The 21,166-nt window shown below is 41.3% G+C and overlaps 3 protein-coding genes across 5 annotated transcripts in view; 2 read left to right on the top strand and 1 right to left on the bottom strand.

Annotated features, from left to right (window-relative positions):
- The window catches only part of LOC148351907 (tumor necrosis factor ligand superfamily member 10-like), a 15,952-nt gene extending 12,842 nt beyond the window's left edge, over positions 1–3,110 (top strand). For both annotated transcript variants that reach the window (XM_088353679.1, XM_088353680.1), the window contains exon 6: positions 471–3,110. In XM_088353679.1, coding sequence (XP_088209805.1) covers positions 471–680 — 210 coding nt within the window. In that variant the 3' untranslated portion in view covers positions 681–3,110. The remainder of the gene's footprint in view (positions 1–470) is intronic.
- Positions 935–14,971, bottom strand: msl2a (MSL complex subunit 2a). 2 transcript variants are annotated; one of them, XM_088353676.1, is made up of 4 exons: positions 13,890–14,971; positions 9,756–10,061; positions 8,015–9,141; positions 935–6,785 (listed from the first exon to the last, which is right to left on the bottom strand). In XM_088353676.1, the coding sequence occupies exons 1-4, from the start codon at positions 14,011–14,013 to the stop codon at positions 6,480–6,482; spliced, it is 1,863 nt and encodes a 620-aa protein (XP_088209802.1). In that variant the 5' UTR covers positions 14,014–14,971; the 3' UTR covers positions 935–6,479. The 2 variants fall into 2 exon arrangements, with proteins under 2 accessions (XP_088209802.1, XP_088209801.1); XM_088353675.1 differs by lacking the exon at positions 13,890–14,971 and adding an exon at positions 11,004–11,865.
- On the top strand, positions 14,717–21,166 carry pccb (propionyl-CoA carboxylase subunit beta). The gene is made up of 14 exons (XM_088353677.1): positions 14,717–14,976; positions 15,995–16,114; positions 16,182–16,250; positions 16,331–16,387; positions 16,447–16,560; positions 16,701–16,811; positions 17,806–17,914; positions 17,998–18,118; positions 18,195–18,276; positions 18,907–19,030; positions 19,112–19,320; positions 20,446–20,544; positions 20,650–20,749; positions 20,889–21,166. Exons 1-14 carry the CDS (start codon positions 14,755–14,757, stop codon positions 21,008–21,010), a joined length of 1,659 nt encoding a protein of 552 aa, XP_088209803.1. The 5' UTR covers positions 14,717–14,754; the 3' UTR covers positions 21,011–21,166.

The following is a 21,166-nucleotide window of genomic DNA, read 5'->3' as shown; positions in this document are numbered from 1 at the left end:
TCTCGTAGAAGAGCGTCGCGATGTCTGGAATACTCAAAACAACACTGAGCGTTTCTACGTCATCAGGACCTTTCTGCGTCTGGATGTGCTGATTATCTTATCAGCCTTACGTCCCGTTCCCGCCGTTCCTGTAAACAACATTTTCTACCAGGGTGCCCTGACCTCGCACCACAGCCCAGCCAGTGAATATCTTTTGCATTAAATGTAATTTGTATTTGATTGTATAAAATCCTTTATATTCAAATGTATAAAATCCTTTAAGATTAACCAAATTCGAGTGAGACCAACAAAAGGGTGCAAACAAGCACCCCATGGCGTTTGCGATCTTTTACATGAGAAATCTTATTTTTTGATTCACTTTAAAAATATGGTCATATTCAATAATAACGTGAGTTCATAAGATCCTGGCAAACCCAATTACTCTATATGGTATGGAAAACACTGAGATTGAGCTTATGTTGTTTCCGTAGATGAGCTCGTACACGGTCCCCATCCTGCTCATGAAGTCTTCTCGAAGCGCTTGTTGGCCTCGCGGGAGAGAGCCGGGCATGTTCTCCCTCAACCAGGCGGGTACGGCCTTCCTGCAGCCCGACGACCGCATCTTCGTCGCCGTGGGCAACGCCAGCGCCCTGGAAACGGACGGCAGGGCCAGCTACTTTGGGACCTTCCTGGTGGGATAAACTTTATGGCCGCCCCAGGTCGGGAACAACCGCTCGAGTCGCGCCCTGACGAGTGATGAACGGCGTGCTAAAATGCGCCCTCGACAGATGGCTGTGGAGCAGGGGTCTCTTTCAAGCTGAGAGCTCATTTTTGCTAACTAGTAGAGCAAAGAGCATCTAGTTTGAATTTGTAAAATAGCAACTTGTCTTGTACTACTTACTATTTTTACTATGTATGTTGGAAGTAGGAAGGAGAGAGATAAAAAAGGAGAAAGAGAAAGAAAGGAAAAAAAGAAGGGAGAAAGAGAGGAGAGAGAGAGAAAAAGCAAGACAGAAAGAGAAAACAAGAAGTAGGGTTAAATAGACTTAGTTGACCACTAAACAAACATCATTTTACAAGAAAATCACAATGCCCCAGCACTGGGGAGCTATTTTCCGGACAGGTCGATTGTCACCTCAACTGTCCTCTAGGGGCACCACGTTGCTGTAGAGCAGGGGTCTCCAACCATTTTAAAGCCCAGCGCTTTTTTGTTACAGGTTAGCATTGAGGGCTATCAGCTTGATAAACATTTCTCAAGTAACATGCTATTACTATGTTATTACCAGGTTGGAATGATTAGGTTAAAATAGACTCAGTCAAGCACTGAACATTATGCCAGTTAGAAATCAAATTTCCAAGAAAATCACAATGACCCATTTCTACGAGTCAGTTGGTCGTAGAGGGCTACTTCATGCCCGCAGGCACGATGTTGGAGACCCCTGCTGTAAGAGTGCAAGGACTCCACCCGCAGCTCTCAAGTAGAACTGCAAGCAGAGAAGAGCTGTGCTAGCTTATTTCACAGGTTTTTTACAATTAAAGTTTTTTTTTTTAATTGTTTTTTGTAAATTGAAGCTAACATTTGATTAGTGCTAATATTAGCTAACTGGGATGTAACAGGTTAGCCTTGAAATTTAATAGCGGAAAGAGAGGAAGCTAGAAATGGTCAAAAAAAAAACATTTGATCTATAAACATGTTTTAAGCCTTAAAATACCGGTAGGTAAATCTTTTCAGACATTGGTTGAAGCTGATTGAGTTAAAGCTTTAACTCAGATGTTAAAGTGTCGGCTTTTGGCAGCACTCCTTCAAAATGTTAACTACGGACATTTTTAATCAGCTTTAATGCAGGGTTCGTACAAGTCCTTAGATGATTCATTCTATTGTTGTTTTCAAGGTTTAAATGCTTGTAAATGCTTGAAATTGTTGCCATGTTTCTTACGTTTGGAGTTGGCTTGGGTTGAAAGCTAGGGTTTGGGCTTCAAATAAGGGTTTTAAACCTCTTATGGTTCAAAACTAGGATTGGGGTTACGGTTAGAATTTAAAGTTTAGGCTCTCTATTTTTAAGGTTCTGAAATAGGGTTGGGGCTAGAGTTGCACAAGAGTTAGAGCTCCATATTAGGGTTTAAAATAGGTTAAGAGCCTTGAGTATGGTTTGAAAAACAGTTAGGAACTTTGGTTTAAGCTAAAGGCCAGGGTTTTACAGTTCTGAAATAAAGTTTGGGCTGGATTCAGAATTTTTGCTTCTCTTCTTTTGATTGGCACTAGAATTCTATAAATAGTACTGGAAAAAAAAATTGAAAAATGGCTTTGAAAGTCCTTGAAAAGTACTTGAATTCTGCCATTATAAAAGGTGTACGAACCCTGCTTAATAGTCAAAACTATAACGTTATAGTGTCTGCAGCATAAAACCTTAACCACGGACATTTACTTCTTAGCGGCTTTATTGAGTTAAAGCTTTAACTCAGATATTAGAGTCAGCTTTTGACAGCACTAGAAAATGAACCATGGACATTATTTTTGAGTTAAAGCTTGGTTTCAACTCGTGAGTTAAAAGACGAAAGCTGCTTTACCTCACAAATTGAACAGCTTTAATTCAGCAACAACTTTATTGAGGCTTTAACTCCGAGTTAAAGCAGCTTTAACTCATTTACAGATCCGCCCAATAATCAGTAGTGTTTAAAGCTGAAGTTTTAACATCTGAGTTTTGAAATGCTTTTAACTCCGTTTGAGGTAACTCAGAAGCTTTAATTTGGAGTTAAACCTTTTAACTTTGAGAGGCACTATTAAAAATTAATCAGACATTTTTTTCTGCATCTTTAAAACTTAAAGCTTTAATTTGAGCTATATAGTGTCGGATTTTGACAGCACTTTAAAATGAAGGTGCTTCAAATGATTTGAAACTTAAAGCTGTTTTGAAGTTGAGAGCCATGCTATCGTACAACGTTGCTTTGGAAGCTAACCACAGAAGCTAACATTTTTGAGGTGACACCCGAAGAAAACTCCGAATTATATAACTTCATATATGGTGGTTTGGACTACTAATTTTTCGGTATGTTTTCATCCTTTTCGACACTCTGCACAAAGACACCCACACGCGCACACACCAATGAAAAAGTAAAAAACTATCCTTTAATGACGTGTTTTACTTCAACCGACAGTGTCCGTGTTGTTGTGGCAGTGAATGTTTTTGTCCCCAAAACACTTTTAGCCGTACATACAAAATAACAAGCTAAAAACTAGATCGCCTTCAAGTAATGCCCAAAAACAAAAGACACACCAAAACGCACACAGACGGGGAATATTACATCGTGTACGTTGATTCTTGTTTACATCACCACGCGCTTGCTACCGTTCCGAGAATTTAGTGCGCTCGTTTTCAGTCCTTTTTTTTATTCGGGGTGGTTTTTAGTAAATGTTTTGCGGGTCCCCCTCCCTTCCTGGACCCTTACAGTGACCATACATTTTGAGTAAACATTCCCTCGTGACAAAATCTCACATTAGAACACACTCTCACACATACATCCTCTCACATGTAGACGACAAGGCTCAAAATAATGTTTTGAGAACAAGTTAGCTGATCAATTACCCAATTTTGGAATATTAGAAAAAAAAAGTTGGCAGATTAAACCCAATAACGTCAAGTGATTGATCAAACAGTGATAATCGAGTTAAAGGGGGTCTGCAATGACATATGTGAAAATAACACATTTGAAAGCTAGAAACGTCGAAGATCAACCGTTTAAACTCTTTCAAGAGTGAAGGTGTTAAAAGCAATCAATCAATCATACACTTTCTTGATGTATTTACCGTATTTTTCGGACAAAAAGGCGCACCTGGAAACCCAACATTTGCCAGAAAAAAAAGTGCTCCTAACTGACCAGAAATACAGTAAATCTAATCATAAATTTACTAAAATGTAGTGAAATGGGAGGTGCGGAGGAGAGTAACAAAACAATAAGTCAAATCAAGTAAATAATAATCTTGGGTCATTTTAACCATTTTTTTTTCATTGTTTTCCCCCCAAAAAAGTCAGAACATTATAAAATTAAATATTTGGCAGTAGACTAAAATCGCAAGGATTTTGGTTATTGAGCTGAATAAACGGTGCGCGTTTAAATTGGAACATTTTGACATTATTTTGAGCCTTTGGATAAAACACACACACTCGCACAAAAACCTGTCATTTGGCGTGAAAAATATTGAGGGTGGGGGGTTGTCTGCAGGATTAAAAAAATAAAAACGCAAACCGTATTTTCCAGACTATAAGACGCACCCAAAACCCCAAATTGGCCAGAAATTTGAAAGTGCACCTTATATACTGCAAAATACTGGTGAATACGATTGGAAATGCATACAATATTTATTTGTGTGCGTTACTACAGAAGGTTTTACGGTGTAACAACGTATTTGTGCAATCGCTAAACATCGATGACTAGAAATCGCATAACATTGCGTGCAATGGGAACTAAACCTGGGTTCGCGGCGGCGAGACTGTCAACCGGAGCTCCAGTGATACAGATGACGTGCGAAAATTAGATTTTATCTCATTATCACACGGTTTTTTACCTAGTGCCAGAAACAAATGTTGAATAATGGAGAAAAGAAAAGGTCGTGATGAACGATATAAATTCAAGCTCTTGTGCATTTTTTCATACCTTTCAGGCTGACTTATTCCTCTCAAATTCACCTGTGGCGCCGTGAGGAGAAAAATCGAATGCCTTTTCATACGTCATCTATACCAGTGGTTCTCAACTGCTCGGACTTCAGGAACCACTATTCCATCCCAACGACAAGATGCGACCAAATCACCCAAAATATTCCACTTCTCAAATATATCGAGTAAATGAATTGTAAAGTATGGGAAAGAAGAAGGAACTAAAAACCAACAGAATCCCAGATCAAACGAGATGTGGTCCCTGTCTGATGCTATCGAGGCGTTCCCAATTGACTGAAGAGATCGAGCAGGGCATTATAACTATCTACTGTTAAGGAGTGTAATTGACCCTCCACAACCCACTGAAAACAAGTCTGCGACCGAAAATACCAGTTGAGAGAAACGCATCTATATCACGCGTGGTCTAGTGGTAAGGTTTCAGCGCAATTACAGCCGCGACCCAGTTTCGATATCTGTTGCATACAATGTTTTGATTTTTTTGGTCTGCGACATGTTAGACAAGTGTTTAACTGGTGGGGGGTTAGTGGCCCCCAAAACAGCAATATATTACAATAAATTGCTAGAAAGAAGAAAAAACAAAATCGATTACACTCCTTAACAGTAAATGGCGATAATGCTCTGCTCACTCTTTGTTCCTGTTTAATTACTCAGTGTGCTTGAGAGGGATCATCTCATTTTATTGAGATTTTGATGGTTTTATTTCCCTTTTCAGTCAATGATAATGGGTCACATTAGTGATAAAGGGAAGGAAAAGTGAAAATGGAGACAACAACGATTGCGTCCAAGAAGGAAACGATTGCGAAATACAAAAATTGTATACAAGTGTCCGCCATTGAAGCACTGCTGGAAAGTACAGTAAATCGTTTAAAATGTAGAGTTTTTACCTTTTTACCAGTATATTAATCTTAACTACATAATAAAATTCTCCATGTTGAAGGACACGCTTTAATAATATTTGCAATTTCTTTTAGTATCTGGCTATTTTAAAGCGGTTTTAGGGGGTTGCCCATAGGCAATGTAGTTTTTGAAAGAAAAGGGTGAGTTTATAATACTATCAATGCTTTAAACTGTACAATCATTTTATTGGATAAAATTGAGAAGTGCAAATGTTTGAGGGTGTAATGGTAAGCCAAACCAGTTGAGAACCAGTGATCTTTATCACTAGCGGTCTAGTGGTCAGGTTTTGGTGCCATCTTTGCCTCAACGCAGTTTGGTTCCATGTGCATACGATCCTCTACAATCTTGGTCAACGACACTTTAGACTGATATTTCATTGCACTAATCCAGAAAGAGTGTAGTAAATACGGAAACGTTATACACGAATAAATACGGTAGCTCTACCTGTACTTTTAATTGCATGCGCCTTATACGTATATATATATATATATATATATATATATATATATATATACGAAACAGATCTGACCAAAGACTATTTTTGGGGATGCGCCTTATAACCTGGTGCAATTTACCTGAAAATACGGTAGCTTGATTGTGGTTGGTTTTTTTTTCCGCATCAAGCTAAGTGTTAGCAGAGCTAAATGTCAGGGGAAGCGCTTCCACGTCCCTGTTGCTTGCACAGAAGGTGACGGGAGTGGGACGGGGGTGTTACTATTGCCTTCGAAAGGGGGGGAATCGATACCGCACATATACTTACACACAGACAAACGATACAAGATTGGCACACCCACGCTAATCCGACTACTGCGTATAATCCACCACAGAAGAAGAAAAGCTGCCATAAAGCGCCCCCTTCAGGGGGGCACCGGGTGTGGCGAGCAACATTCAAATGAGCACCTGATTAGCCCGCCATCTTGCGGGGGGTTTTCAGCCAATGAGCAGCTCCAGGCTGTCCTCGTAGGCGGGGTCTCTGGGCGGGGTGGAGGCGGACAGGAAGGCGGTGGCGACGGGTGCGCCGGTGGCCGTTGCCACGTTGACTAAGGTGCCGCCTCGAAGGCCGCTGGCGTTGGGACTGCGAAGGGCGGCCGCCGCCGTGATGCTGGTCAGGTTGATGCCGAGCGTCAGTCGCGTTTGCTCGAGAGCCTTCTCGGGAACGGCGAACGCCTCCAGCTTCTTCTCGCCGTTTGCCATGTACGAGTTCTGGCAGCCGCGACAGATGCAGTCCAGGCACGCCTGAGGCCAGAAACAACCAAAAACACAACGGTCAGTCTTGACTCCTGTAAACTACCCGATTAAAAAGATGTAGGACTCGAGAACTTGGGTTGTGGGTGAAAATGTTGAGTGTTTTGCAAATATACAATAAAGTACTGTTAATCTTACCCTTTTGCTCCTGCTGTGTATTGTACGAGTAATGTTGGCAAAAACACAGACTAATTTCTCTTCTAAAAGGGTGTCATAAATGTTTCCAGGCATTGCCGCATTGTTTTGTATTTCCAACACATGCATTTTAGCAAAAGAGCAGCTGCCGTTTTCCTCGGTCATGCCACGGAAAAAAAGGATAAGCTGCAATGTTTCAAATGTAGAAAAACAAGGTAGTGTCCAGAATGAATGACATTTAGAAAAGAAACAGGATTCAAAATAAACAGATTAAAAAATTGATTAAGACAGGCAATTTATGTTATTTATGGATGGGAAAGCGCCAGCACAGGAAAAAAAATTGTTTTGGTAAAAAGCCCCAAAAAATTTTGACATTGGGTTGGAACATTTTTTTCGCTACACCTGTGTTTAAAAGTAAATTGGTAGAGTCAATTCATTTTTACTTGCATTTCCCTTAATCACAAGAAATGAATGAAATAAATAAATAAATGAATCGAATGTAAAAATAATAAGAAAAAGCTAAAACTAAAGATGCATTCCTATACAGGGGACATTAACAAATGTTTTTGAAAATCAAACAGGGAAAAAATAGTTGCACATATAGAAATAACTGAATCTGGAAAAATATCATTAAATATTGGTTTTTTTTTTTTACTTTTGATTGAGTATGCAAAACTATTTCAAAAATATACGTTTATACTGTTTATCAATATTGACACCGGTTATTTATTTTTACCATTATACTTAATAATACTTTCATTATTGGCTAATCATGTTGCTGTTCTTCATTTCCATAAGCTTTAGGGCAGACCAGCTTTTGTAACCTAGGAGATTAAATAAAAACTAAATGACTCACAGGAGGGCTTTTAGAACAGGTTTGAATCTCTTTTCCAAGGTTTGGCTTCTCTCCTTGTAAGTTCAAAATCCATTAGTGTATTTTCTTATTTTTTAGAAAATTATCAGAGCAGGGCATTTATCTTTTGCTGAAGATTTTTTTTTAAATCACAACTAAAAAAGGGAAATACATGAATGCATATTGATGCAATGCTGCAGAAAAATAAGTCACAGAACAATTGTTTTCTCACCTTGCGATTGGAGTAACAGGGGCAACGTTGTCCCCTGCAGGTGAGCACCGAAGGGTTCTGAGTAGCTCGTCCACATTTACAGCCTTTCTTCTCCACGGGCTTCTTGTACGGGGGCCGCGCTGGGGGAGGGGGCACCAGGCATCCGGACAGCTGAATCCGCTGTTCTTTGCTGCGCTCTTTGGTCTTGTTCCCCGATCGCGATTTCTTCTTGGCTCCTATCTCGGCATGCTTGCGGGAACCCTTGCCGTGGTGGTGATGGTGGTGCTGATGATGGTGGCGGGGGGGCTTGGGTGATGTCCCGTTGTAATGCGCCGAATAGGCGTGTGTTGGTGGAGCGGTGAAAGAAGGCGTAGTGGGGTTGTTGGCATGTTGATGCCGCGGCGATGGCGGCCCCTGCAAAATTGAAGAGATAGGGAGGGGCTTTACCTGTTCGCGGTCGCTCTCCGATCGTGAACGTTTGCGGCGCGACAATGAAGGCGAGGTAGGCGAGGAAGGGATTGGGCCAGCCGGAGGGTGGGCCGGGAACGAGGGGCTTGGCGCCATTGGAGTCCTGTCCGAGTGCAGCTGGGTGTAGTTGTGGGCAGAGTCCAAATGTAGGTACATGTGGGTGTGGCGATCTGGGGGGCCGTCAGTGGCCGGTTGAAGGGGATCCAATGTCTGTAGGACCTCTTCCACACTGAGGAGAAGAACCTCGCCCTCTTCCAGTTCACGGCCACCCGGCGTGGGGGCAAAAGCCCCGGCCGGAAAAGATCCGGGGGCAAAGGCTCCAGGGGCAAAAGGTCCAGTGGTAAGACTCAGTTCTAAGGTAGCCGTGTCAGACGTGGAGAGGCGCCCTGCAGGGGGTGGATTTGGCGCCTCCTCCATCACCTCGCACACCTCCAACTCAGGTGAGGAGGGCTCCAGGCTCTCCAAGAGTGCCCCGTTGCACTCCCCCGGCTCTTGGTAGAGTTCAGCGGGAATGCGCAGTTCCTTTGTGGGGGCTGGTGACTTCACGGTGAGGGATTCTGGTTTCAAGTGGCTGTCCAATGAGTCACAATCTGCCGGCTTGCCGCCAACCGACCCGCTCGCCACCAAATTGCCATCCTTTACGTGTTTGCTCTCTGCCACAGGCTCGACTTCCAAGGTTCCTGCCGGGGTTGGAGTATTTTTAATTCTCTTTTTACTTTGGTTAATGTATATTTTAACGAGTTGTTTAAGCAACACAGCTAGGGTTGGGATACTTTTTATTTATTATTTTTTTAACTTTAAAATTTGTATAAGTTGTACAAGCAACGCAGAATTCCTGCGAGGGTTGCAATACTTTCAATTCTGTTTTTATAAATTATTCATTAGTTGTATTCTGCTTTCACTTTTGTTTTGATAATATTTCATTAGCTGTGCAGTTTTAATTGTTCAAGGCGTGCAAATAGCAAACACAAGGCAAACATCAAAGGCCTCAAAACTGAACCCAATGACACTCCATGAGAATCTTCGATAAGTCGGTCTGTCCTGTAAAGCTAAAACCAACAATCATTACCATAAGTAATTGTTTTTTTTCAGATAATCAATTGCTCAGGATTTTTTTCTTGTGTCTTGCTCATATTCTATCAAATACAATATTCTGTAATGAAAACCATGCTTAACCTGGAATAAAAAAAAATCTAAATGAATTGAAGCTTGAAAGCTCAATGACATTTCATTAATAAAAACACATGTACAATTATTCGTTATTTTATGTAAACTAAAATAATATTTTTCATACTTGAATCCTGAGGGTCCAGCAACTCCGTGTCCTCCTCAGGTGACAGCACCGCTTCCTCCAGCAATGCCATCAGCTCGACATTGGTGCTGACGCAGGGCAGCAGCGCCGATTGAGCCACGTAGACGCACAACTTCCGGTAGAGCTGCACCAGCAACGACAGTTGCTTGTCCTCCTGGTAGGCAGAAACGTCGCGGCATCGACCGCACGCTGTCCGTCCCGCCGAATACTTTTGGCCACGACATCCAAGACACACGTGATGCGGACAGCCAGGGTGCGGGGCCGATACCGGATCACGTACTAGCTCGCCTAGATTGGGACAAATATTTCATTTATATTTGAGGCTAGCAGAGGGAATTGAACAAAAAAAAAAAAAAACCCTCACAATCAGGAACCAACATTCAACCTATTGGAAAACAACATTGACATTAAATTGACAGTCCAAAATTTTTTTTGTTTTGTTGCAGAAATATAATACAAAGATGCAACATTGACTGTACAGGGAACAGATCCATAGAACTATGCTAATATAATAGCACTGTAAGATAATCAAAGTTGTGTATAAAACCCCACATTAAAATGTTATGATTGATGAACACTAATCAAACACTGTAAACCTTGTAAATATGAATTTAGTCATTATGTGGCAATAAAAGATTTATAATTTAGGTCAATTGTTAAATCTGTGCCTTGACCAAAGCAGTCATTGGATCTTGAGTTGATGTGGGGGATAAAAAATGGCAGTTCAACATAAACCCATATTAAGGACTTTAATGAGAAAGATAAGGACAAATGACTGTCCATACATATGAGGCAAACATATTGGGAATATAGTGCTTTGGGACTAATAATAGTGCAAACAAAAGTGCATCATAAGAGAACTTGAAGTAGTGCAAAAACATTTTGTCGTAATAAAAATTCCAAATTAGTCCCAAAATAGATATTTTTCAGTTGCGTGCGGTTGTTTGGGTTGGTGATGGCACAGGGGAAGAAACAGTCTCGGAGCCTTTAAATGTTTATCCTCGAGTGAGTCTCTTTGTAAAAATGTACACTACGCTTTAATCAATAGCAATTAATGTAATCGCGTTACATTCTCTATGCAAGAAGATCAATTACAAGGAAATGTTAACGCTTTGCCGTCACAGTGGAGACAGAGGCTCGGTTGCCAAGGCGACGACAACTTGCGTCGCACACACCCACTCGCGGCGTGATCCACACAAAAACACGATCGTTAATAAAAGTTTCGCTTACCACAAACCAGACAAGCCAAGGACTGACGGAAGAAGGGCAGCAGCGTGTACATGTCCGAAAAAGTGTTGGGGTGCCGCGGGTCGCACTGCAGCACGGCCCGGCTAGCGGACACGTACAAGGCAGCCGCGCTCACCGGGTTCATCGCAGCCGCCACCGGGGAAAAACTTGGGGGATGTGGGAGTGGTGTGGAGGTGGTTGTAACCAAAATATAGCAGACGGGTATTAAATGCTACTTCTATTAACCTAGTGTCAAGCAGCAAGTCATTGATACGCAATTAAAAATTATATTTACATAAATAGAGTTTGTTTTTGAACCACTCACTCTCATATCCTCCTTTTTTCACATTATTACTAAAAAGGCAAACGTTGTACGTTGTAAATTCTCAAAGGGCTAGCATTGTTTAACGCAAGCTAGGCTATAACCTAGCTTAGCCGGCTAGCACACTCGCTGTGAAGTCGGCGGCGTGTTGGCTCACACGTTAACTCCAGCAATTCGGCCATGAATAAAATATTTTTTAAACGAAGTCGTTTGACTGGTACAAACCAAAGACGGGTTATTAGCGGTAGAGTCGGTTAGCAGTTAGCTAGATAGTACACGGCGCGCGCTCCATGTAAACAAAGCTAAAGTTAGCATGGTTAGCTAACCGCCGCAAAAACGAAGGAGCTATCGGGAATGTTTACATTCCACTCGGGCTGCTCAATTGGGTAAATCCTTATATTAGTTGTGGCGTGGTGGTAGCTTCTTCTTTGCGTGGGAGTCGAGCGGCAAAAGACAAATGAAGCCGGTTGCGCCTTTTTGAAAATGTCATCAATCATTTGATATGCACTTCCTCGCATTAAGCGCCTCGTTCCATAGCGAATCCTTTTCTCGTCCGAGGCGTATAGAAGTCACGCGAGAGCTCACCAGTTACCGTGGTTACCGTTGCCAGAACGGAAATAGGAAGGGGGGTTTATGTTTTGTCACATCGCCCTCTTTGGCCATTGTTGCAAACCGCCTTGTGAAAATACAGTGGGACCTCGCTACTTCGCGGTTCCACGTTCGTGGGTTCAGAGCTTCGCGGGTCAAATAAAATAAAATAATTTAAAGCATTCTTGAAAGGGCGTCGCTACTTCGAGAATTTTCACTTTTCGCGGGTGGTTTTGGTCCCCATTAACCGGGTCTAAAAAAATAATAAAATAAAATAATTTTTAAAATAATAATACAATTTTTTTTATTTTTTTTTATTTAAGCATTTTTGAAGGGGCGTCGCTACTTCGCAAATTTTCACTTTTCGCGGGTGGTTTTGGTCCCCGTTAACCGCGATAACCGAGGGATTACTGTACTGAACTGAAAGGAGCAAATACAATAAGATTCCCCTATTTTACGTTTTTTGACCATTTCAATTTGTGTTTGGCGAATAACAATGTTTGTACAATTGTGTAATATATATATTTATATAATTACTGCTACGCATATTTAAGTTACACAATTATTTTTGCAAGTAAGGGGAAAGAAACTAAGAAAGATCCTGGAAAAGTTGTTTGTGTTGTATATTAGGTTAATGATCTTTGTTTTTATTCTATATAGTCGGCCTTGATGTATGTAAATAGGTGCTGAGTTTGTAAGGTTTATTATCATTTAATAAGGGGAATGGCACTAGTTAGCAAATTCTGCAGATGGCGGAAAAGAATGTCAGCTCCTTCTAGGTAAAGCTCATCCATCCATTATCTGCACCGCTTATCCTCAGTAGGGTCGCGGGGGTGCTGGAGCCCATCCCAGCTATCTTGGGGCAGTTGGCAGGGGACACCCTGAACTGGTTGCCAGCCAGTCGCAGGGCTCACAGAGACAGACAATTCACTTGCCCTTTCACACCTAGGGACAATTTGGACTGGTCAATTAACCTAATATGCATGTTTTTGTAATGTGGGAGGAAACAGGAGTGCCCGGAGGAAACCCACGCAAGCACGGGGAGAACATACAAACTCCACACAGGAAGTTCGATCTCATGACCTCAGAACTGCCGCACAAGCGCTAACCACTGCGTCGCCGTGCTGCCCAGGGAAAGCTCATGTTATGTAAAATAAATGGAAATGTTTTTCTCTTCAATTATATTTTAAAATGTACGTTCATATGATGTTCATGTGTTTTTTTTCCCTAATTTTAAAATCCATAGTCTTTTATTTTTATTGAGTTCAGATTGTTTTTTCACTAATTCATCAGGAATGGTTTGAGGAAAGCAAGCACAACTTGGGACTCGGTAAAAAAACGTGCAAGGATAGTTGTACTCTATAGTTGTTGAGCTATTTACTGAGAAAACAAACAAAAACAAAAAAGCTAATGCTACGTTGAACAAATCATAGACGTCAAAAAAATTCTTTATATAAATTATATAAATAGGTAGCTTCTCCTCAAGTTAATTGTCAAACTCAAACCTTTGATCTTGACGGGATAATGTTCCTTTCCAAAATGACGTCCTGGAACGTGTGTTAATTTACCTGCTAATGCCTAGTTAACTATTTTATTATGCCCCATATCTTGACTGTCAGCACATAGAAGGACATTTATTTTTTAAAATCAATCAAAATGCAAATAGATACACCTAGGTTGCAAGGTTTGGGGTAATTTGGAGTTTTCCATGAAGGTACAGTTCATTTATCAAATGAGATGTCTGTGTTCTTGTGCTCATATGAATCTCTTTCTTTTGTTGGTCAGCATATTGGAGTTGCCTTTTCACTGTAATATTGACAATAGTGTTTTGAGGGTACCAAGCTGCAAGTTGAGGACCTGAAAGGCATATTTTTCCTCACACTCGAGACTCTATTGTACTGTGGGTGTCATCCTTCCACTTCTTTTTTCTACTCTGCATAGAGCCTAGTGGGCGGATCTATGATGTGAGTAGTACACACCCTTGCAGAAGATCTTCAATTCCTCAGTAATTCCTGGTATGAAGTTGCTTTCATTGTTTAGAACAAGAATGGAATGATGCATTTTGCATGAAAGTTCTCTTTTTCTGGACGTTCTGAAGTTCATACGTACTCATTTAAAGGAAGGTCATTTTTATAGCTTCTAAACTGTTTTCAGTTGTGGTAACATTGTTGCACACGGGTTTTCTAATCATTCGTCAGCCTAGTAATGCTATTAGAACACTTGACTACTGGTTGCTGGAAAGTGACCTCTATACACTGATGTATAGCCCCTATATTTCATCAAAACCAGGCAGGGGCGGCAGTAGCTCAGGGGGTAGAGTCTTGGGATTAAGGGATCCCAGTTCGAATCCCGGCTTGTCCGTGTTACAGGTCGAAGTTTGTCCCCTAATACCCCCAATAAGAAGGTTAGCGTCTTACATGGCTGCAATACAAGGCCGCTATTGGGAAATGTGAAGCACACTGTAAAGCGCTTGGGAAGTCATGGACTTGAAAAGCACTATATAAATGCAGATCATTTCATTTAAAGCGAAGTCATTTACCACAACAACGTACGGGGTGTATTTCAGATTAATTAAAAAAAAAATAAGCTTTTTCTTGTAAAAAAATAGGACATTTCTAAGGTTGGTGTACATAGGCTATATGTACGTATAAAGTTGTTTCCCATTATTACAGAATATATTTAGGACACATTTCAAACTACCCAGATGGGTTAATACACAAGTCCCGCCTATTCCATCTCTTTCCTTTAATCCAATTGGTCGACAGAAAACACCCCTCCTTAGCTATTGGCTTAGAACCTCCTGGTTCCAGCTCCCCTTCTGTCACCGGAGATCTCCGAATAGCAATGATGGCGGCCTACAGTGTTGCTCGGGGAAGCTGCCGACTTTTCGACGGTTTGCGACTTTCCTTCAAAAGTTTCACGCCGGCCAAAAATGTCGCGCAGACGTTACCGAGGAACAGAAGCTACTCGGTCAGCCACCTCTCCGTCAGGGAGCGCATTGAGGAGAAACGCCAGGCGGCACTTGTCGGGGGAGGTCAGAAAAGAATCGACGCGCAACATAAACGCGTGAGAATCTATTTATTTATGTCTCGTGACGTCACTAATGCACGTAATGATGTGACGTCATGTTGTAGTTGCCTTTAATGTAATTTATTTTTAGCTGATTACGTTTTCTCAGTAAACTCATAACGGGAACGGAGTAAAACACACGCTACGAGTGCTGCAACATCGGAAAACTGAAAGTCTCTGATAAATTAAAAAATACCGTTTTGAATAAACGGTTGGGGACGTAATCACAACCAAAATAAGAAAATATGAGACACATTGAGTTCATGTTTGTAAATCCCGCACAAATGAAAGTGACAGTGTGTTATTTAGTGCCCCCTAGTGGTAAAAAACGTTATTCATCTAAAAACAAACATCGATTTGAATAATAAGGAAAAATGCATGAACTATAATATAAAAGTGCATTTTTCAAGATCAATGTATATCGGTAACTTTGTATAACATGGGACTCAACCAGGGGCCGCTGACATAATTTTCTGCCATCTTGCAGCTAAGGGTACCTCTTAAACAATAACCTGTTCTTTTTCTTTTCTTATCGTTTCTTTTAACTCTTTATTTTTATATTTTCGTTATTTTTTCCTCATTTCTTTTATTTGTTCTCTTATTTTGCCTCCTTGTGTCTTTTCCTCTTTTGTTTCATTTCTCCCACTCTTTTCTTTTTCCCTTTTTTTCTTTTATTCTGTTCTTTCCTCCCCCTATTTTCTCTTCTTTTTGCTTTTTCCCCTTTTTCCTTGTTCTTTCTCTTTCCCTTCCCATTTTTTTGTCTTCACGAAAGGCTTGGCAGAAAAAAATAAGAAAAATGTCAGTTTGTTGACTTTCAGTGTCCGTCATTAATTTTTTTATTTGTGCTTTTTAGCTCTTGTTTCCAGTTGCATGACCTCACTCAGCGACATCTGGTGGTCAAATATTACACACCGTCTAAGTAAATTTGCATTTGGGTTCCAAATAATGTAACTCAGGTTTACTTGTGACGTCAACACAGAAAAGCCAGATAAATAGTTCAAACTTGTTCACGCAGGGCAAGCTAACGGCTCGTGAGCGAGTGGAGCTTTTGCTGGACGCAGAATCTTTCTCCGAGACGGACATGTTCGTGGAGCATCGCTGTTCTGACTTCGGCATGGAGCAAGATCGGAATAAGGTGACTATCATGCCGCCATGACATTATTTTGCGCGTGTATGAAGTCACTTCCTACCTTCAACTGCAGTTCCCGGGTGATAGTGTGGTGACGGGAAGTGGCAGGATCAATGGCCGCCTGGTGTACATTTTCAGTCAGGTGGGGCCGTGAGTCTACTTTTTTTATCGTTTTAATATCATTAAAATAAGATCCTTGAATTCTTCTTTCCATGTTTGTAGGATTTCACTGTATTTGGCGGTAGTCTGTCTGGTGCTCACGCGCAGAAAATCTGCAAGGTAAGGAGGATCTCCTGTTAATGTGCTGTGGTGGCTTAATATCATGTTTTATTTTTCAGATCATGGACCAAGCCATGATGGTGGGAGCCCCCGTAATCGGGCTGAATGACTCCGGAGGGGCTCGCATCCAAGAGGGCGTGGAGTCTTTGGCAGGATATGCAGACATATTCCTGGTTAGTTCATGCTATCAGATCAAGACAAGTAGAATGCATAAATAATACCATGAAAGCACAAGTGGTTCCAAAATGGAACCCTGTTGCACACCGTAAACTGGTATATTTTTTTTTGATGGGATTTGTTTGAATTCCTTCAGAGAAACGTGATGGCATCCGGGGTAGTCCCACAGATCTCCCTCATCATGGGACCATGCGCGGGCGGGGCTGTCTACTCTCCTGCCCTGACCGATTTCACCTTCATGGTCAAAGTGAGGAATCCATAGCCTTGGGACTATCCTTTTTTTTTTTTTTGCTTAATTTAATCTTGTTTTTCGGGTTCACTGTACAATTTCAAAGTGCAAATTTTGACAAATTTAGGAATTTTTAACATGTTCATCCTCAAATGTGTAGTTGTATGACAAATGTTGACAAAAAAAATGACATCGAAATTATTGCGCTGCTCAAACTGATGTGCCTAATTTAGCCACTAGGGGGCCATATAGCACAATACACAAAGGCATTCTTTTTACTAGTGTGACTCGGAAATTTTGGAAAAATTCACATTTTTCAATTGCAACTGGGATTATATACTCTGAAGCATGGGTCAGCAACCTTTTCAAAGATGAGTGATAATTAACAAATTAGCTAAAAGGGATATCAGTTTGATATGCATTAAAAAGTTATAACCATGTTGTTACTATGCTATAACGTTTCACGGAGCCCTTAAACGCCTGTGGTGTCTCTTGGGCAATTACACCCTGGCGGTACCCACCCCTCTCCAGGCTAGTATTTGAGGGGTTGGGAATTGCTCTCACACATCAAGACATTACTGGATTCCACGATAACCAGTAGCAGGAGCCTCATGATCTGAATCAGATAGAGCACCTCCATCATCTGGTCATCTTTGGTGTCAAGCATACTCCCGCTCTTCATAGATGAGCCGGATCTCGGCATTGAAGGGCAGCGGCGTGTTCCAATATTGATACTAGATCCTAAATCACTAGGGAAAACTATTTTGTTCTGAAGAGTGTATATATTAGAAGTTAGAATTAATAAACATCATGCCAGTTATAATTTTGATTTCCTAGAAAATCACAATGACCCATCACTGGTGAGCTATTTTCAGAACCAGGCGGCTCAGATGGTCTGTGGGGGCCATTTTGTGCTCACGGGCATCGTGTTAGTGATCCTGCTCTATAGTGTGTCATCTAAATCACTGACAAAACTGCATTACTGATGCTAACAATGAGTATACACACATAGGACACGTCGTACCTTTTCATCACGGGTCCTGACGTGGTTAAGTCCGTCACCAATGAAGACGTCACTCAGGAGGAACTGGGCGGAGCGAAGACGCACACCAGCGTGTCAGGTCGGTCAACTTGTCGGGTTTTTCTCCACGATTTCGACTAAAATTTAATGTTTAAGTTATGAACGTGCGTACTCCCCATCTAGGCGTGGCGCACCGAGCTTTCGAGAACGATGTGGAAGCTTTACTGTACCTTCGCCATTTCTTTAATTTCCTGCCACTCAGTAATCAAGACTCTGCGCCTGTCAGGGAATGTCACGACTCCAGGTAGGAAAAACACCTCATTACAGATTTTAAGGATAGTAATAGTTATGGGAAAACGTTTTTTTTTTGTTCCTTTTAGTGAGCGCCTGGTCCCTTCACTGGACACCATCGTCCCGTTTGAGTCAACCAAAGCCTACGACATGTTGGACATTATCCATGCTGTAAGTCACTTGTGTCAAACTCCTGGCTCGCCACATCATTTTAGGTGGCCTGAGAAGCACAAGAGAAAAACGAACCACAGAGTCCAACAATGACTTGCAGTTGTAAATCTATTCACTGGATGTCGCGAAAGCCAGGCGCCATTCACAAAGCACCCGCTGTAGCTGTATTTGCTGACTATCAATCAACCAGGGAACATCAAGGAATCCCCCTTCAATTTTATTTTACTTAAAGTCATTGGCGCGCTGTTTAAAGAATACGTAAAAAGGAAAAATTAAAATAGCACCTGGGAGTTTCAAGAAGCTTTAGCTCCTTTCTATACTGTAATAGAGAATGTAACAGCGAAGTTAAAGGACTTTTTGCCTTTTTATTTTTGAGTTTCTTTGAGTTAAACAAGTGGAAATGTATTCAATTGTTTTGCTTTTTTATTTAAATTGACAAACACGACAGAAATAACTTTTTTGTGAGGTTAAAAAAAAACCTATTTCCCCCCTGAATCCTAATTTAATTGCGAGCCTCTGAAAAGACCCCCGGCACAAGAGCTAAAAAGAGTTAGACACCACTGCTCCCAAATGGTCACAACCTCATTACCCGTGCACAAAAAACATACTAAGCGTATTTTCCCTTTTTAGATCGCAGATGAGCGAGAATTCTTCGAGATCATGCCCGACTACGCTAAAAACATCGTGGTGGGATTCGCCCGCATGAACGGGCGTACGGTGGGCATAGTGGGCAACCAGCCCAAGGTGGCGTCCGGTGAGTTGGCACCGTCATCATGTCTGCCTTTTTTCGGAGTAGCCGTTATAAGATTTGTGATTTTTCTTGTTGTGTTTTTAGGCTGCCTAGACATCAACTCTTCAGTAAAAGGCGCTCGCTTTGTGCGCTTCTGCGACGCCTTCAACATTCCCATCATCACCTTCGTGGACGTGCCAGGTTTCCTGCCGGGCACGTCTCAGGAGTACGGCGGGATTATCAGACACGGAGCAAAACTGCTGTTCGCGTTTGCTGAGGCAACAGTGCCAAAGATCACAATCATCACGAGAAAGGTGGGGACTGAAAATTTCAGTTTACATTGGCTAATCTGGATTAAGTTCTAGAATCGAGGCGGGCAACCCGGTCCGCGAGGGTCACATGTCCTGCGTTTTTGATGGTTTTCTTCTTGAATTTAGGTGATTCCAATCACCAGGATTATCAATGTCAGCCCTGGTCGTTTGTCTTGAATGCTCGCTCTACTAGAAATAAGAACCAGGAGACTGCATATTCTTTCGTTTTAGTATTTACTGGAGGCCAAGATGATTCAATGCACACCTGTGGAGCCCTTTTCAAAATAAAGCAGAAGTCAGTCTTATCTAAAATAATCCCTAGTCTTATACTGTCCTGGCTGCTCATCCATGCAAGGGGGACTCTGCCTCAATGTGCCCATGTCTGATCCAATGTTCTTAATTGGTTCAACTGGATAATGTGTCCAAGAGTACTTTAAGACCATGCATGTCAAATATACTCTGTCAAAATAAGTCTGTAGCTCAATTCTGTAGTATAAGTGTAAGAGCTGATATCCAGTCTGAATTTATGTTAAATACAAGATTGTGCAGTATTTTCTCAGCTTTACTAGGCCCAGCCTAGTAGTTTGATCTGATGTCATCACCATTTTACTGCCTCAACTCTCATTTTGTATTTATTTCAAATCAGTATGACAATTGAGGAAAGTTTATTTTACTTATAGCTCCCATTTGAGTTTCTGGTGAGTTGGTTCGGATGTAAACCTGCTTCTAAATGGTTAAAATAACAGATTTAATGCAAAACATAAATATGTTTTTCCTTGTTTGTAAATAAATGTACTTAGAAATGAAAAGATCCTTTACTATCATTTATTAAAAACATTTCCTACTGATTCGCCCACTTGAGAAAGTAAAATCTGGATCCAGCTCTCGAGCCAAACATGAGTTAGAGACATCCCACTGCTTAGGGTAGTAATGCGCCAAAGCAAGGACAAGTCACAGCAACCTAGCGAGGTTAGCTCAGGTCCATCTAATATCTGAGAGGCTTGATCTAACACCTCCAAAAATGTGCAAGAAATGTGGCCCTCCTGGTTGCCCACCTCTGACTAATTTGTACTTTTTTGGGCAATTAAATCACGACATGTTTTGACAATTTTGTGACAATTTTCACAGGCTTACGGTGGCGCATACGACGTGATGAGCTCCAAACACTTGAGAGGAGACGTCAACTATGCTTGGCCAACGGCTGAAGTAGCCGTCATGGGTGCAAAGGTCCGAAACAACAGGCTACATGGCATACTACAGAATATGGCAATTGTAAACTTACAGCCATTTAGGAATTCCAATATGATTTTTTTTGTATACTTGTAATATCAGGGAGCCGTTCAGATCATCTTCAGAGGGAAGGAGAACCAGGCCGAAGCAGAAGCGGAATATGTAGATAAATTTGCAAACCCTTTCCCTGCTGCTGTCAGAGGTACAACTAACTAGCAGGACTATTTGTATTTTAAGTGTCATTTTCAATAAGTCATTTTGAAAAGATGACATTACATGTCCTAAATATAATATTTCAACAACTGCTTCTCAATACAATCTCTCTCATACTTGCACGGCAGGTTTCATGGACGATATCATCGAGCCATCCACAACACGCAAAAGAATTTGCAGGGACCTGGAAGTTCTGGCCAGCAAAAAGCAAGTCAACCCTTGGAAAAAGCATGCCAACATTCCTCTGTAAAAAGAAAAAACTACATGGGTACTTTGCATCCTTCTCTCTACTTCATTCATATTGTATTTTGTTTTTTTCCATTGTCACTCCTGTTCGGATTTAGGTAAATAAAATGGTGCCTTTGTATATTAATCACAATACAATAAATAATAGATTTTGACTAAA

The sequence above is a fragment of the Urocampus carinirostris genome, chromosome 15 (genome assembly GCF_059441175.1).
Source record: "Urocampus carinirostris isolate Australia breed hairy pipefish chromosome 15, RoL_Ucar_1.0, whole genome shotgun sequence".
Taxonomy (NCBI): Eukaryota; Metazoa; Chordata; class Actinopteri; order Syngnathiformes; family Syngnathidae; genus Urocampus; species Urocampus carinirostris.
Note: the sequence above shows the minus strand (reverse complement) of the source record. Positions and strands in the feature narration are given on the sequence as shown.

Coding starts and splice junctions, on each gene's coding strand:
- msl2a (XM_088353675.1), bottom strand. CDS start 11,145: ATGAACCCGGTGAGCGCGGCTGCCTTGTACGTGTCCGCTAGCCGGGCC. Junction 9,142..9,755: donor GCTGGACCCTCAGGATTCAA/GTATGAAAAATA, acceptor CAACCCCGGCAG/GAACCTTGGAAGTCGAGCCT. Junction 6,786..8,014: donor CCTGTTACTCCAATCGCAAG/GTGAGAAAACAA, acceptor TTCTGGCCTCAG/GCGTGCCTGGACTGCATCTG.
- pccb (XM_088353677.1), top strand. CDS start 14,755: ATGATGGCGGCCTACAGTGTTGCTCGGGGAAGCTGCCGACTTTTCGAC. Junction 16,561..16,700: donor GATATGCAGACATATTCCTG/GTTAGTTCATGC, acceptor GAATTCCTTCAG/AGAAACGTGATGGCATCCGG. Junction 16,812..17,805: donor ATTTCACCTTCATGGTCAAA/GTGAGGAATCCA, acceptor ATACACACATAG/GACACGTCGTACCTTTTCAT.